Consider the following 16,709-nt stretch of genomic DNA (forward strand, 5'->3'; position numbering starts at 1 on the left):
TTTACCTTTGCAATAATCCTCTTTTATCCCAAGTCCTGTCAAATCCTGATCAGCAACATAGTATAATCCATGAGAGGTTTAGGAATTTCTTCCTTTAGGTTGGGTTATGAGGAATTTTGCTCCTCAGAGTAGAATAGTTATAATCCTGGTTCTTCTGCATCAATACTGTGTTTTCGTTCAGACATTGTAGTCTTTTCCCAGGGAAATGAAACTTAATTTGAGTAATTTACTCATCCTGGTGTGAAGAACCCTGATTTATAGTGTTTTGACTTAAATCACTTGAAAGTCTTTAAGGAAGAGATATTTGAAAATGCAGGTAGGATCAGAATTAGTTTGAAAATACACATGAACTATAGAATTAATTACCTGAAACTTGATCAACCTTTAAAGATTATCTATCAAAATGGTGAGATAGTTAAAAAAAATAAAGGTAGAAACTTAGAACGTGATAAAAGATCAAAGAATTACATGTAGACAAATGAATTTCCCTTAATGATGTATTAGTATGTTTGTAATTACAGTAAGATATTCATGTTATTTGAAGTAAACTAAAATTGTTATAAATTGGTATATTCTTGAATAGATTGGCTACATCTGTACAATTATTTTGGTGGGCATTAAATTAGATACATGCTTTTGGCCTACCATAAAGGAAACATATAGAAATATTTCTAAAATTTTTTAAAGTAGGTAAGTCAGTATAATGCTGAGGTTCTTAACTTTGTGTTATGGACCTCTTTGAAAGTCCAGTGAGATTCTCTAGATCCCTTCTCTGAATTATAGTTTTAATTATATTGAACTAGAATAATCAAAGTGTTTTTAAAAAGAAATTCCCAAGGGTAGCTATATGGCTCAGTGCCTGGATACAGAGCTAGGCCTAGAGATGAGAGGGTCTGGGTTTGACCCCATATACCTCTAAGCTGTGTGACCCTGGGCAAGTCACTTAACTCCAGTTTCCCCTAGTCTTTACTGCTCTTTGCCTTAGAACCAATACTAAGTATCAATTCTAAGACAGAAGATAAGTATTTTTTTAAAAAGTTATTTCCAGACCCTACATTAATAACCTGTAATTTATAGAGGGTTAGACTAGTTTGTTGTATCTTTTAGGTTCCCATCCACACAAAAATCCCATGATCCAGTTAAAAACAGGTAGAAGTTAACAAGAGCAGAGCCCGAAAAGTTTGATAGAAAACTATTCACCCACTAGCTGAACACAGAATTATATTCTTGTGAACTTGAGGGAATGAGAGTGACTCTAGCATTTTGGTGGTGCTTCATGAGAAAAGGCGTGGATGTGGCATCTGTGTTCCATTGAGGGTAACAGAAGAAAGTAAATATCTTTGTTGTTGAATCTTGAAGAGATGGGGAATCTCAATATGCATATCAAAATTGAAAATAATATTAAGCATAGCTTTGTTGTGTTAGAACTAAAAAATTCAGCTGCTTTTTTATTGTTTTAGATTTTAATTGGAGAGCATAATTTCAGTCTGGAAGTTGACAATGTAAAAAAATTAAAAAAATAAAAACATTAAAAAAGAAGAAAATAAATTGGGTGAGGTATATTGTTGAATTGTTTTAAAAATGTTATTTTGTTTATCAATGTGCAGATATGAGATTCCTAAGGACTAAAATAATCTGAAACCTCAGTGTCAAGGGCTATGTTAGAAGTTGTTAAAACATATATTGATAGAGGGCAGCTGGGTGACTCAGTGGATTGAGTGCCAGGCCTAGAGATGGGAGGTCCTACGTTCAAATCTAGCCTTAGACACTTCCTAGCTGTGTGATCCTGGGCAAGTCACTTGACCTCCACTGTCTAGCCCTTACCCAAACTCTTCTGCCTTGGAACCAATACACATATTGATTCTAAGATGGAAGGGAAGGGTTTTTATTTTTAAAGAAATTGGTAAAATAAACAGTGTTGGATTTGGAATCTGGAAGAGCCAAATTCACATTGTCCTTGGGCAAGCCTCTTACCTCTCTGAGGCACAATTTTTGTAACTGTGTAAATTAGGGATAATACCTTGTAATACCCTACATTGTTTGTGCATCTAGAGTTGGACAGTAATCAGAGGGCATTTATTCCAATCCCTTCATTTTACATGTAAAGAAATTCAGGTTCCAAGGGATTTAGAAGCTGACTCATGTTCCTCATATAGTAAAGCAGAGCTGTTGCTTGTGAGGGTGAAACTTGGAAAATTGATAAAGTGTTTTGTAGGCTTTAAAGTGTTATGTGAATGTCAGTTTGAACTGTCATTGTGTAATAGATATATTTATATAGCACTATGTAATAGGCACTCTATAATTATCTCATTTTATCCTCTCAACAACCCTGCAAGGTAGATACTATCATCACTCTCATTTTGCAGATGAGGAAACGGAGGCAAACAAAACTTGCATGACTTGCCCAGTATCTGAGCCTGGATTTCAACTCAGGTCTTTTGACTCTAGGCCCAGTGCTCTATGCACTGAGGTACAAGTGCTTGCTTTGTATAATGTTGTTGCTCATTTATTTTTCAGGGTTACGTAGCTAGTAAGTGCCTGAATCCAGGTTAGAACTCATGAAGATTAGTTTTCCTAACTCCAGGCCTGGCACTCTCTCTACTACATTCCCTATTCATTTACTGTGTGTAATACTACAAAGAGACTCTTTTTATTCTGCTCTTTGAGAACTAGTCTTGACTGCATTAGAATTCAGGGGAGGTAAAGGATAGAGAGATGTGGGAGGGTTTCCTGGGGAGCTGAGATATGACCTAAGCTTAACTTGACCAAAGATTCCTGAATCTTGAGGTGTTGCCTAAGGAGAAGAAGGATAAAAGTGAAGGCCTTTCCAGCCTCCAGGTTAGGGACAGATTGATATGCCCTAGCTACTCTTCAACCAGGCTCTTCTGTGTCTCATACAAGTCTGACCATTTTTCTCTAACAAGATGAAGGCAACCAAGGCCCTCAACTCAGGACAGCAGAACTCATGACCTGGAACTAAAAGGGAGTGGAGGCAACCATTCTCAAATTGCTAATCTCAAGAAAGATCAGAAAAGCCATCAACATATTCCCTTTTCTCAGCTCAGTGGAAGTGCAGAAGCAGCTATCAACAGTTTTCCCTTTAGACTGATCACTTGAGCTGTCTTTGGGACTGAGTCTACTTAAGAAAACTAAAGGCAATCAATATCTCCTTAGCCTTTAGAGAGACTCTATGGAAAACAAAGTTCTTTATCCTTTTCCACATTTTCTTAAGTAGGTCATCAAGTGAGGAGGCAAATGTTTGCCCCTTTTTTCATGGAGAAAATGGAAATATAGTATTGAACAACTTACTATCCCTGGACAAAAGCAGTGCCCTTAGCACAGTTAGCAGTGGGACAGGAGATCGCTAGATCTGTTGGGCTTTCCATAGAACTTCATTTATGATCCTTGACTTTCCAAGTACTATATACAATGTGTTCAATAAATGAGGGTTATCAGAAATGGATTTTTAATTTTAAGGGAAACAATGAGCTACCCTGGCACTGTCTCTTAGAAATCTTTTAAACTCTCAAGTTTTGTCTGAGATGTAGCCTTTTTCCCTCCTTATTTAGAAATTTGTCAAATTTAGAAAATTGTCAAAATATATATAGACTTGTTTCCCTTTCAAAATAAGGGGATTTGATATTCAAAATCTTATTTTATTATTAGTAAATAGAATTCCTGTTCTTAAAAAATGCTCTGTGTGTGTGTGTGTGTGTGTGTGTGTGTGTGTGTGTGTGTGTGTGTGTGTTTGCAGATGAAGGTAGGTCTGAAGTACAAAAATATTAACTTTTTTTTTTTGGTGTTTACAGTGTGGCTCAAATACACAGTTACTCCATGTTTTCCAAGAAGATTTCATTATAGGATATAAACCACTTAAGATGTACGTCCACAAGAAGGAGACAGAGATATTTTTCCAACCATCTCAAGGTACCTTCAAATATAGTTTACATCAAATTTCTTTAATTTTGGAGGAAAAAGGTTCCCTATGTCCATATATATAGCCTTTATAAAATAGTAGAAATCTCTGGAATAATTTACAATACAAACACTAAATAATTAGGTTAAAATGACTGTAATCTTGGCCAATAGAAAGTTTGTATTAGTAATGCTCCTCTAGCAAGGAAAATCATATTTTTTGAAGTAAAGTTAGAAGTAATGAAGTAATAAAGCACAGAATAGTGGACCCTGTTGTACTGAGACAAAGGTTCCAAGTTCTTGTTTCCCACTTCAGTTTTTAGGTTTTTTTAGTTTTTAGATTCTTGCTTTGGGTATATTCAGTTTAATACAACTAGTTAATACAACCAGTCTACTCTGGTGTATGCAAGGTATTGTATACAAAGATGAAAAACAGTATTATTTTTGCCCTAAATATCAACTTGTCTTTGTAAGTTCTTTAAGGTTTATGTAGCTCTTGCCTCAGAAGACTACTCTGAGGTAGATAATATAAGTATCACTCTCATCTTGTAGAGGGTTGGACCCCTCAGGTTCTTGGAGTTTAGCATCCTTGATCCTTTTCTCATTTGCTGCCTTTTCTCCACTCATTGCACTATTCTAAAAAGCCTACGTGCTTCTCTGTCTCCAGCTTTTCTGTATTCCTATTCATCATTTACCTATCTGCCTGAATAATCTTTCCTAATACATAAATCTGATTTTTTTCACTCTCAGAAAATTTTAGTGGAGGCTGTTGCATTTCAAATAAAATATATTCAAATAAAATATATATTCAATGTGGTTTTTAAGTCCTTTTATAAGCTTCATCCTTCTGGAGTAATGGATAGAATGCTGGACTTGGAATCAGGGAGAAACTGGGTTTCAGATCATGCCTCAGACACTTTTACCTCTCTTTGCATCAACTTCCTCACTGGGAAGATTGGACTTATCCTTTAAGGTCCTTTTCTGCTCTAAATGTGATCCTGGTTTTCTAGACTTACTTCATGTTACTCCCCTTGATACACTTTCCCATTATACACTATTCTCCAATTCTATAGCTATTCTCCAATTTATCTTGCTGTCTCCTGCTTCTTTTCATTTTCACAGCCTAGCATGTACATTCCTTAATCGAGCATTTAAATCTTCAAATACTTCCCCTTCCCAGCATTTCCTGTTGAAATCCTTTTTTTCCCCCTTGACGCCCACCTCCAGTATTATCTCCTCCATAAAGCCTTCTCTGATTTTTACTTCTCCAATTTTTTTTAGAGCTCTTCGATTGGATTTCCTTTTGTTCTTGTCACATCCCATGTTTTATTAATTATATTCATCTATGTGCCTCTTGTATTCTTTCCTTCTAAGAACTGGAATCATTTTCCATCTTTGTATCCTTGGTGCCTAGCACAGTACATTGCATATAATATTAATGCACCTGAAAGATGTTTATGGATTTATTAATTTGAATGATAGTTTGATTTCACATTAAAGGCATTTGAGCAGCAGGAAGTTTTTTATGTGCCCTCTTGTTTGGCAGTCATTCTTTTTGAAAAATACTTTTTGAGATTTAATGAAATAAAAAATTATGTTCCCAAATATTAGTTTTTTATGAGATTATATCAATTTGTTTTTAAAGACCCATTCATTGTTTTCTTGTATATAATGTTACTTTAAGGGTTTCTTAAATTTTGAAAGCATAGTAATGAAGTATCTGTTTACTTTTACTGCTAGGATATCGTCCACCACCTTTTTCAGAAAAATTCTTTCTTGTAGTAATTGAAAAAGATAGTAATAATCGTTCCATTCTTCACATGTGGCACCTTCATCTTAAATCTGTACAAGCATGTATAGGTGAGTAATTACAATTTTGTAGATATCCAGAAATGAATTTCTGTTACTGAATGTTCTTTGTTAGATAATTCTTTAAAGGAGAAGTTCTTTACCTGGCTATTTTTTACATTATCTTGATATTTTATTATAATTGGTTTCTTTTCTAGAGGTATGCATTTTCTTTTACTTATTAAAAATGTCATTTTGAGGAGTCTATAGCCCTCATCAGACTGCCAAAGGAATTCATGACATAAAAAAAAAAGAATTCTTGCTTTAAAGATCCTAAGAATTATAAATTGAATAACTGAATAGAAGTGAATTTTTTGTAGCAAACTTTTAATTGTGAAAATAAGAGATAGAAACTATTGATGAAAGAAATTAGATTATACCTAAAAAGAAGTCATTTTATGTACTTAAAATTTTAATGGAAATTTAATAAAATTAATACTTTATTATTTTGAGGTTATTAATGTTTTATTAGTGGAATCACTAAATGAATTAATAGTGTTGTGACTCTAAACTTTTTTATAACAATTCTGATATAAATACATACTTAATAGTAATTTCTACAAATATTAACAAAAATTAACAAAGATTATTTACAAAATACCAGAATTATAGCGTTAACAATTTTTCTTCAATATATTGGCTGTCTATATGATATTAATCAATTTTAAGATGAGGAAATATGTAGTGTGGAGTTCAAAGAAATTGGCAGCTATATTTTCTTCTGAAAAGACCTTACTTTGAGAGACAAATTAAGAATTATGTTGCTATCACAATCAACTTGATTAATCAGTCAACTTTTTCATTATAGGCTTTGTATTCCCAATGCCTCACACTATGCTTGGTACATAGTAGGTATCTGACAAGTGCTTGTGGATTAATTGATTTATTCAAGAATTAAGTCTAATTTTAAGCTGCTAAACATTTCAGAATTTTTATTATTACTTAAAAAGGGGCAGTGATGTGGAGTAGTGACTAGACTATATGGAGTCAGGAAGACCTGACTTCATATTCTGCTTATGATATTTATGAAATCTTAGGAGAATCAGTTAATTTCGAATCAGCTCCTTAGTTTCTTCATCCTTTAAGTTGAATTGAACAGTACTTGTGATACAGATTCTACAGGGTTATTGTGAAAATAATATATGCCATATGCCAAGTCAGCAAGCAATTATTAAGTACTTTCTATGGGCCAGGTGCCATATTAGATATTAGATAAAAGGTGAGGCAAAAACAGGCCCTTCCTCCAAGGACCCAACAACAATCTCATGTGGGAAACAATATGCAAATAGCTATGTATAAAACATAATGTATAAATATATTACAGGATAAGTTGGAAATTATCACAATGGGAAGGAATTAGCATTAAGAGGAATTGGGAAAGGCTTGTTGCAGAAGGCATAATTTTAGTTATGACTTGAATGAAGTCAGGGAAATAAGGAGTCATAGACAAAGAAGAGAACGAGTTCTAGGCCTGGGGACAGCTAGTGAAAATTCCCTCAGGAGATAGACTGTCTTGTCGAAGAACAAGGAAGCCAGTGTCATTGGAAGGGAGACAGGAATCAGAATACTGAAGAGGTTAAGAAGGGGCCAGTTTATGGAGAGCTTTCAAAGCCAAAATAGAGTATTTTATGATTCTGGAGGTTATAGAGAGCCACAGGGCTTTTTTTGAATAGGGTAGGGTAATGACATAGTTATATCTGCAATTTGATTGCTGAGTAGAGTAAGGTCAGCCCTGAGCCAGAGAGTACAACCAGAAGATAAGTTCAGTTGTCCAGGCAGGAGTAGATGAAGTGTAGTAGTGGTCAGAGGAGAGAAGTTATAGAGGTAGAATTGACAGGACTTGGGTAATAGATTAGATGGGCTGAGGAGGGAAGGCAGCATAAGAGGAGTCATGGATGAGATCTAGGTTATAAACCCAGGGTGACAGGAAAAATGGTGGTGCCTTTGACAGTAATGGAGAAATTATGAAGATGGGGAGGATTTAGGGGAAGAGATAATGAGTTGAATTTTAGAAATGTTTAGTTTAAGATGTCTCCCAGAAATCCAGTTTGAGATATCTAATCAATATTTGGAGGTGCCAGAAAAGAAATTAGGGCTGGATCAATCTGAGAATTCATTTCCCTAGAGATGGTGATTATATCTATGGGAGCTGATGAGATCACAAGGTGAAATAGTTTAGAGCAGAGGTTCTTAAACTTTGTTGTTTCATGGAACTCTTAGAGTTTCAGTATTTTTTTTAAGTTTCCCTAGGCTTACATATTTATATCCTAATATTTTGGCAGCTATTTTAAAAATACTTAATAGATTAAAAATCATTCTTAAATAACCACAATTGCTAGTGGGGATGTATTGTATCCGTTAGACTTTCCATACATCTTCAGAATTTGGAATCAGATAAGACATTGATTGTGTGTGATATTTGCTTTTTATCATAGCAATCACTGAAAACCTACTTTTATAAAAATCTGACCTCTCAAATGAGCAAGTTCCAGGAGTTACTGGCATATTCAAAAGACAAATAAACATTGGAGAACATCATGTGTCACAACCTAATGTTGAAACTGAACTATCCTAAGCTAATAGTTTGAGTGGTAACTATTGAACATCTTTACCATGTGTCATTTGAAATTTAAAAAATATCCCATAGCACACAACACAGAGAGAGAAAAGAGAAGAGGAATGAATGGTTATGTGGTTACATGGTTAGTGGGTGTGACCTGAAAGAAGAGTCAGAAGAAGAGGCTGAGAAGGCATGGTCATCAGGAGAAATACCAGGAAAGAGTGGTGACATGAAAACCTAGAGACAAGAGAGCATCAAGGAAAATAGGGTGTTTGACAGTGTGAGAGTCTACAGAGAGGTCAAGAAAGATATGCATAGAGAGTAAGTCACTGCATTTTTGGCAATTAAGAGATTCCTAGTAACTTTGCAGAAAGCAATTTCAATTGCATGATGATGTTGGAAACCAAACTATACAGAAGAGGGTAAGATGATAGGAAATGGAAACCCTTAAAATGGTTTAGGGAATATCAGGACGTATGCATATTGAAATCTGCCAGGATGAAGTTAGAAATTTAGGAAGAAAAAAAGACCAAGCCAGCCACTGACCTCATTGGAGAAAGAAGGAGATCTAAGTGAATATGGTCCCTACTTTTAAGGAATTATAGCCCACTCTATAAACTGCTTGAAAGTTCTTTTATGTTGGTATCTGTGAAGTTAAAATTATCTGGATTAGTAGGTTCACTTGGATTTCTACTTTGACACCTAAAATTTTTATAGCATTTATAATTGCATTTATGATAACTAACAGAAAGTTCTTTAGTAACTGTGAATGAGATATAAAAGATCAAGAGTACACAGGTCTCAATTTGTGTTTTAAAAAAATATTTATCAAAGAAATAATAGTAGGAACATTCATGTAAAGATCTGGTCCTGATTTCTCTGGGAAAAACAAGGTGCAATACAAGGCACCAAATATTTGTTAAGAACTTGTTATATGCCAGGCACTCTACTAAGTTCAAGGGATATAAATAAATACAAGCAAAAAGAAAGACTATGTCTGGCCTCAAGGGACTTTTATTTTCATAGAGGAAGACAACACTAAAGGGAACTAAAAAGTTTGGGGATGGAACTTGGGATTGAAGGGTAGGATGGATAGGGGTCGACCTGATGGTTTTAAAATCTGGAAAGCAGAAGCACTGCCAGGAGCATAGTGAAGATTGGCTAACCTGGATCCTTCACCAAAAATAGAGACTAATGGGAGGAAAGTGAGGACATGATGGACAAATGTTTCACTATGAGAAAGCCACAAGGGTCAATGAATGTTTTAGGATGAGGAGTCTTGGACCCTGACAGAATTTCCAGAATAAGTTTTCAGTTGAGGTAGTATTGAAATCTAAAAGTCTTCTGGAAAATGGAATTCTTATCTAATTAGTGATTTCAAAGGACACTGTTAGAATAGTAATTCTTAATTTTTGCAACACAAAGACAGGTTTCCATAAACAAGCTGGAAGAATCTGAAATAATACCAATAATAGTAATAATTATGTCAGTTCAAGCTTCTATGAAGCTTTAAAATTTGAAAATAAGCTTATGGGGGGCAGAGAAGGTACCCAAACCCCACTTGATCTCTACCAAATCACTCTCCAAAAAACTCCGATAGAATGCTTCAAAACAAATTCTGGAGTAGCATAACCCACAAAAAGATGGGTTGAAATAATTTTTCAGTCCAAAACAACTTATAAGGCCAGTACAAAAAAAATCTATTGCATCAGGGTAGAAGTTGAGTGCAAAGGCAAGCAACAGGCGTTGGGGGCAAAATTGAAGCAGCAGCAATGGCTTCTGGAGCTCTCAGCTACAAATAGTAAGAGTGGTTAGAAAACTACTCAGAAGGAGATTACAATGGTCCTTTGCTGGCCCTGGGTGCAAGACTTTTGTTGCATTGCCCTTAAACAGATCCAGATCTTATAGTTCATGAGTTAGAGGTCTGAGAGTGAGGAGGAACAATGAGACTGTTCATATGGACTGTGAGATCTGGATATGCTTAAGGGCAATGCTAAGGACTACATTTCCAAGGTGGAAAAGAATGCTTGTGGTTACCCCCCAAACTGACTTGGAGAGAGTATTAAACACACCTCTCCTTTCATCGTATCATCTTGGAAGAACTGAAAGCAGATAGATCTCAGAGCTAGCTCTGAAGTCAGCTGTACAAAGAATGTGAAACTTAGAACAGTGGTGAGTTACAGAGCCCAACTTAATATTTTTTTTAAGTTAAAAGAAAAGAGAAAGGAAAATGAACAACAAAAAAAGGAAGTTATTTTGGTGACAAGACCAAAACACAACTCAGAATAAGATGATCAAGTCAATACTGCTGCATCCAAAGCATTCAAGAAAAATAGGAATTGCTCTCAATCCTCCCTCAAGAAAAAGAATTAATGGAAGAGCTCAAAAAGAATTTTACAAAGCAAATAAAAGAGATAGAAGAAAAATTGGGAAAGAAATGAGTGATACAGAAAAAAAGAATTAATAGCTCAATAAAGGAGGTACAAAAATACTGAAGAAATTAATATTTTTTTAAACCCTTGTACTTTGGTGTATTGTCTCATAGGTGGAAGATTGGTAAGGGTGGGCAATGGGGGTCAAGTGACTTGCCCAGGGTCACACAGCTGGGAAGTGGCTGAGGCCGGGTTTGAACCTAGGACCTCCTGTCTCTAGGCCTGACCCTCACTCCACTGAGCTACCCAGCTGCCCCAGAAATTAATATCTTAAAAAACTGAATAGGTCAACTGTTATAGAGGCACAAAAATCAAAGAAGAGAAGAATTCCTTAGAGAGCAGAGTTGGCCAAATAGAAAAAATGATACACAAAAGTGCATTGAAGAGAAGAACTTAAAAGACAGAATTGACCATATAGAAACAGAAGTCCAAAGATTTACTGAGAAAACTCCTTACAAAGTAGAATTGGCCAAATGGAAAAGGAGGTACAAAAGCTTACTCAAAAAAATCATGTCTTAAAAATTAGAACTGAGCACATGAAAGCTAATAACTCCATGAGCCATTAAGAAACAATCAAAACAAGTCAAAAGAATGAAAAATAAAAAAATGTGAAATGCCACATTGGAAAATAGATCTAGGAGAGATAATCTAAGAATTATTGGATTACCTGAAAGCCATGATCACAAAAAGAACTTAGACATTATCTTTCAAAAATTATCAAGGAAAACCACCCTGATATTCTAGAACAAGGGTATAAAATAAAAATGGAAGAAGAATCCAACAATTACCTCCTGAAAGAGATTCCTAAAGCATAACTCCCAGGAATATTATGGCCAAACTCTGGAACTCCCAAGTCAAGGAGAAAATAATGCAAGCAGTCAGAAAAACAAAAAAAAATTCAAATATTTTAGTCTCACAGTCAGGATAACACAAGATTTAGCAGCTTCTACATTAAAAGATCAGAGGGCCTGGACTGTGATATCCCAGAGGCAAAGGAGCTAGGACATCAACCAAGAATAATCCAGCAAAACTGAGAATAATCCTTCAGGGATTATTAAAAAAAGAACTTTGTGATTTTTAGGGCAGTTAAAAGAAGTATACATAGGTAGAGGGTGAGGGTGTGAGTTAAATATGATGGGAATGATATCTAAAAATATATAAAATTAAAGCATGAAAAAGAGGAGTGCATTGGGAGGAAGGGGAAGGAAAAATAAAAAAGGCCCGAAATAGTGTTCACAGAGGAGGGGAAAGAGGAGAGGTAGAGAGGAGAGCATGTGAATCTTACTCATCAGAAGTGTCTCAGTGAGGGGAGACCATAGCCAATCAATTGGTTATAGAAAGCTCTCTTACCGTACAGGAAAGTAGTAGGAAGACAGGATGGGGCTGATAGAAAAGAGGACAAATTGGGAGAGGTAGAGGTCAGAAACTAGACAGATAAACAGGAAGGAGAATAATACACAGTAATCATAATGGTATAAAAATTTTCCCCCCAGGAAATCTCTAATAAAGGCCTCATTTCTCAAATATGTAGAAAAATGAATCAAAAACATAAGAATGCAAGCCATTTCCCAATTGATAAATGGTCAAAGAATATGAACAGGTAGTTCTCAAAGTAATTAAAGCTTTATAGCCATGCTATAAAAAATGCTCTAAATCACAATTATAGAAAGGCAAATTAAAACAGCTCTAAAGTATTACCCCATACCTATCAAATTAATTTTTATGAGAGAGGAAAATGACAAAACCTGGAGGGGATATGGGAAAATTGAGATACCAATACACTCCTGGGTTGGTTGTGAACTGATTCAGCAATTCTGGAGAACAATTTTGGACCTGTGCCCAAAGGGCTATAAAACAGTACATGTCTTTTTGAACCATCAATATTATTACTAGGTTTGTATCAAGAGATAAAAAAACAAAAAGGAGAAGGACCTATGTGCACAAAAATATTTAAAACAGCTTTTTTGTGTAGGCAAAGAATTAAAAAATGAGGGGATACTTGTCAATTGGGGATTGGTCAAGTAAATTATAGTATATGATTGTAATGGACTACTATTGTGCAATAAGAAATGAATGAGCAGGAGAAGCTCAGAAAAACATGGAAAAACTTAAGTGAATTGAAGCAGAATGAAAGCAGAAGCAGGAGAACATTATACACAGCAACAGGAATATAATACAATGGACAACTGTGAAAATTTAGCTTTTTATAATAATAAATGCCATTTGCATTCAGAGAAAGAACTGATGGAGTTTAAATCTAGACTAAAGAAAACATTTTTCATTTTCTTAATTTTTTGTTTCCTTCCACAAAAGGATTAATGTGGAAAAATGTTTTATATGATTGTATATGTAAAATCTCTATGAGATGGATTACCATCTCAGCAGGAATACAGAGAGGTTGGGGACAGAGAGGGAGGGAAAGAATTTGAGGCTCAGAATTCTTTTAAAAATGTTGTAAACAGTTTTTAAATGTAATTGGGGAAAAAATAAAAAAAGAAAATGAACTTCTTATTTGAAAAATGTAGACTCATAGTTAGTAAATTACATATTGTATGAAATTTAAATCCTTGTTAAAAATCTTCTAAAATTTCTTGGTTAAATTATTGAACTGTAAGTTGTGTCAACTGAAAATATATGAGAGATCATCTATTCCAACTTCATTATACGAATAAAGAAATTGAGTTATGGAGTGCTTTCTTGATTTGATTGAGGTTACAATCTAGTTCATGGCACAGCTGGGCCTCATACTAGTTTTTTGATTCATATTTTCTTTTTTTTTTTTTTAACTGTTGTACATTTCAGAGGCCTTTTCTGTGTCTTGAAGTATGTTTCCACATTCTATACTAAGAAGTTAAGAGACTTGGATTTTCCTTCTGGCTCTGACATTGATTCTGTGACATTGAGCAAATGTAATTTAGCAAGTCATTAACCCACCTCCTTTAACATAGCAACAATAGCAGGGCAGCTGGGTGGCTCAGTGTATTGAGAACCATGCCTAGAGATGGGAGATCCTAGGTTCAAATCTGGCCTCAAATACTTACTTCTTAGCTATGTGACCCTAGGCAAGTCCTTTAACTCCCATTGCCTCACTCTCATAATTCTGCCTTAGAACCAATACACAGTATTAATTCTAAGACAGAAGGTAAGGGTTTTAAATAAAAAAGAAAAACAAAAACCAAAAAACCATAGCAACAATAACTCCCCTTATATTTATAGAACCTCTTTTTTCTTTTTCAAAGTGCTTTTCTATAAGTTTAGTTTTTAATTTCTCTACATTTCATATCATTACAAAATTTGTAGTTCTGTTTTTCTGTTCTGGCACCATTTCTATAAGGAAGATGGTATTCATCATATTATAAATTTAGTTTTGGAAGTAAACTTAAAAGGTAACCTAGCCCAGCACCATTATTTTATAAAAGTATAAACTTACCTAGACAATAAGGGAGAGGTCCAAAAAGATGAAGAATTTGCTAGCTTGCCAAAGGACCTTTTGTCACCAAAGAATAAATAGCACAACTGGAATTTGAGTCCCTAGTCCTTTGTCTCCCAATGTGTCGTGCTGCAATTGCTTTTGCTTTAAAAAAATGTCTAAGAGGTGAGTATCAGGTTATTGAAATGAAGTAGGAATCTAGAGATTGGATCATGAACCTTGGAATAGTTGAAAGTTTTTTTATTTTGAAAATAATGTAAAGGGGATGGAATACTTAATTTTTCTCTGCCTCTCATGTTTGTTGAATCTAAGTTAAATTGTGTGTTTTTTTTTAAACTTTCAAAGCTAAAGCTGAAATTTCTCTACAAGAGAATCTTCTTACCGTTCCTGAGCAAAAGAACATAGATTCTTCTTCAGAAACTTCTTCTAGCATAAGTTCCATGCCACATTCTTCATCAATTGCTAATCTCCAGACTGCTAGCAAACTCATTCTGAGTTCTAGTCTTGTCTATAGTCAACCGCTTAACCTCCCACCTGGAGTTGAAGTAATCAGAGCAACACCTTCAGCAGGTATCTTAGCTTTTTGTTACTTACTTTGCCTGATAGTGATTTTTTAGAGATTATGATGGGGTTATTTTGGGTTTCTTTATGTATGATATGTTACTCTGTTATAAAGCCTTATGTTCTGCTGATAGGAATATTTCCTTCTTGCTATGTATTTTCTACATTTTATTAACAATAATTTTCTAAAATATGAACTGCCATTTTCTATCTTTTGACTATCATTTGGGGAATGGTTATTATTTTTATAGATCAGTTCTCTTTACATTTGAGAAATGAAGACTTTATTAGAGATACTTGCTGTAAAAATTTTTGATATGTTACTTCATTGGCTGTGGTACCCATTCGTAAAATGTAGTTTCCCTCTTTTCCCCTTTTAATTAGGTGCATTTTTGCTTTTTGCTTTGAGATCATGATTGCTATATCTATCTTTTTTAACTTCAGCTGAAGCATAATAGATTCTGCTCCAAGTCCTTTATTTTAACTCTGTGTGTGTCTTTCTGTTTCAAGTGTGCCTTTTATAAATAACATATCACTGAATTCTGTTTCTAATCTATTTTGCTGTCTACTTCCATTTTATGGATTGAGCTCATCCCATTCACATTTAGTTATGGTTATTAACTGTGTATTTTCCTCCTCATTTTCTTGTTTTCTTCTCTCATTTTATCCTGAAAAATCTGTTTTGCTTTTGACCACTGGCTCCCTTAATATACTCTGCCTTTTATCATACCTTCTATTTCCCTTTGTTAAGATAGATTTTGTGTGTGTGTGTATTTAAATACACACACACGTATATATTCTTAAATTCTAATGAGAATGAGGTTCAAGCTTTGCCCACCCTCCCCATTTTCTTTTTCATTGTAAAAACTCTTTCTTGTGTACTTCTTTATGTGAGAACATTTCCCCCATTCCTCCTCCTCTCATTGCATCCCTCTTTCTCACTACTTCATTTTTGGGAGGTCGCTGGGGGGAGATCATCTCAACATAATTAACATATCCCAAACCTCTGTTTATGTAGATTCCTCCTAATTGCGCTAAATATGATAATGTTCTTAGGAGTTACATGTGAAGAGACACAAACAGTCACTGAAGAAAAAAATAATTCCTTAAAAATAAGAATAGGGGGGGCAGCTGGGTAGCTCAGTGGATTGAGAGCCAGGCCTAGAGATGGGAGGTCCTGGGTTTAAATCTGGCCTCAGACACTTCCCAGCTGTGTGACCCTGGGCAAGTCACTTGACCCCCATTGCCTACCCTTACCAATCTTCTACCTATAAGTCAATACACAGAAGTTAAGGGTTTAAAAAAAATAAAAAAAAAATAAGAATAGGCTAAGTGGGAGCTAATGACTTCATGAACATCAAGAAGCAAAACAAAGGAATGAAAAAAATAGATGAAATTGTGAAATACCCTCATCAAAAAAAAACAACTTACCTGGAAAATAGATTGAAGAAAGAGAATTTAAGAATTACATTGGACTGCCTGAAAGTCACAGAATCAAAGAGTAAAATAGAAGTTGATTCTGTTGGGCTTGTTTCAAATTGACATTTTCCTTTGAGGGTTTGCTTGCATCTGATTTCACCTTGTCTTCTGATTATGTTTCTTGGTCTTCCCGGCACTATAGTAGCTTTTTATGTGCAAATTCTTTTTTGTTTTTGCTCACTTTTTCAAACTATTCCTTGACTTTGAAATTTATGCTAAAGTTAGATTTTAGATCACCCAGGAGTGGGATGACATTGCCCAAGCTTTAGACTTTTTTTTTCCCCCCAGAGCTTGTTCTGGGAGTTTGCAAGTTTTCGGCTCTTCTAAGGTTGTGTTATCTTGGGAGAGATGTGGCCACTGCTTTCTTGGTCTGTGCCCTGGTTTTTACTCAGGAAAGGGGCTTGGTCCCCTAGAGTCTCAAGAGCTAGTGTTCCTCTTGGTCCTGGAACTGTGACAAGATCTCCTGCTCTCTTGTGACCAACCC

At 35.0% G+C, this 16,709-nt stretch overlaps 1 protein-coding gene across 1 annotated transcript in view; it reads left to right on the top strand.

The window, feature by feature from the left end:
- Window positions 1-16,709, top strand: part of DMXL2 (Dmx like 2) — a 161,802-nt gene that overhangs the window by 92,181 nt on the left and 52,912 nt on the right. Inside the window, exons 15-17 of the mRNA XM_044665166.1 lie at window positions 3,810-3,927; window positions 5,656-5,775; window positions 14,531-14,755. Of these exons, the coding sequence (XP_044521101.1) occupies window positions 3,810-3,927; window positions 5,656-5,775; window positions 14,531-14,755 (463 nt within the window). The remainder of the gene's footprint in view (window positions 1-3,809; window positions 3,928-5,655; window positions 5,776-14,530; window positions 14,756-16,709) is intronic.

This window comes from Gracilinanus agilis, chromosome 2, assembly GCF_016433145.1.
Source record: "Gracilinanus agilis isolate LMUSP501 chromosome 2, AgileGrace, whole genome shotgun sequence".
In the NCBI taxonomy this organism is placed as follows: Eukaryota; Metazoa; Chordata; class Mammalia; order Didelphimorphia; family Didelphidae; genus Gracilinanus; species Gracilinanus agilis.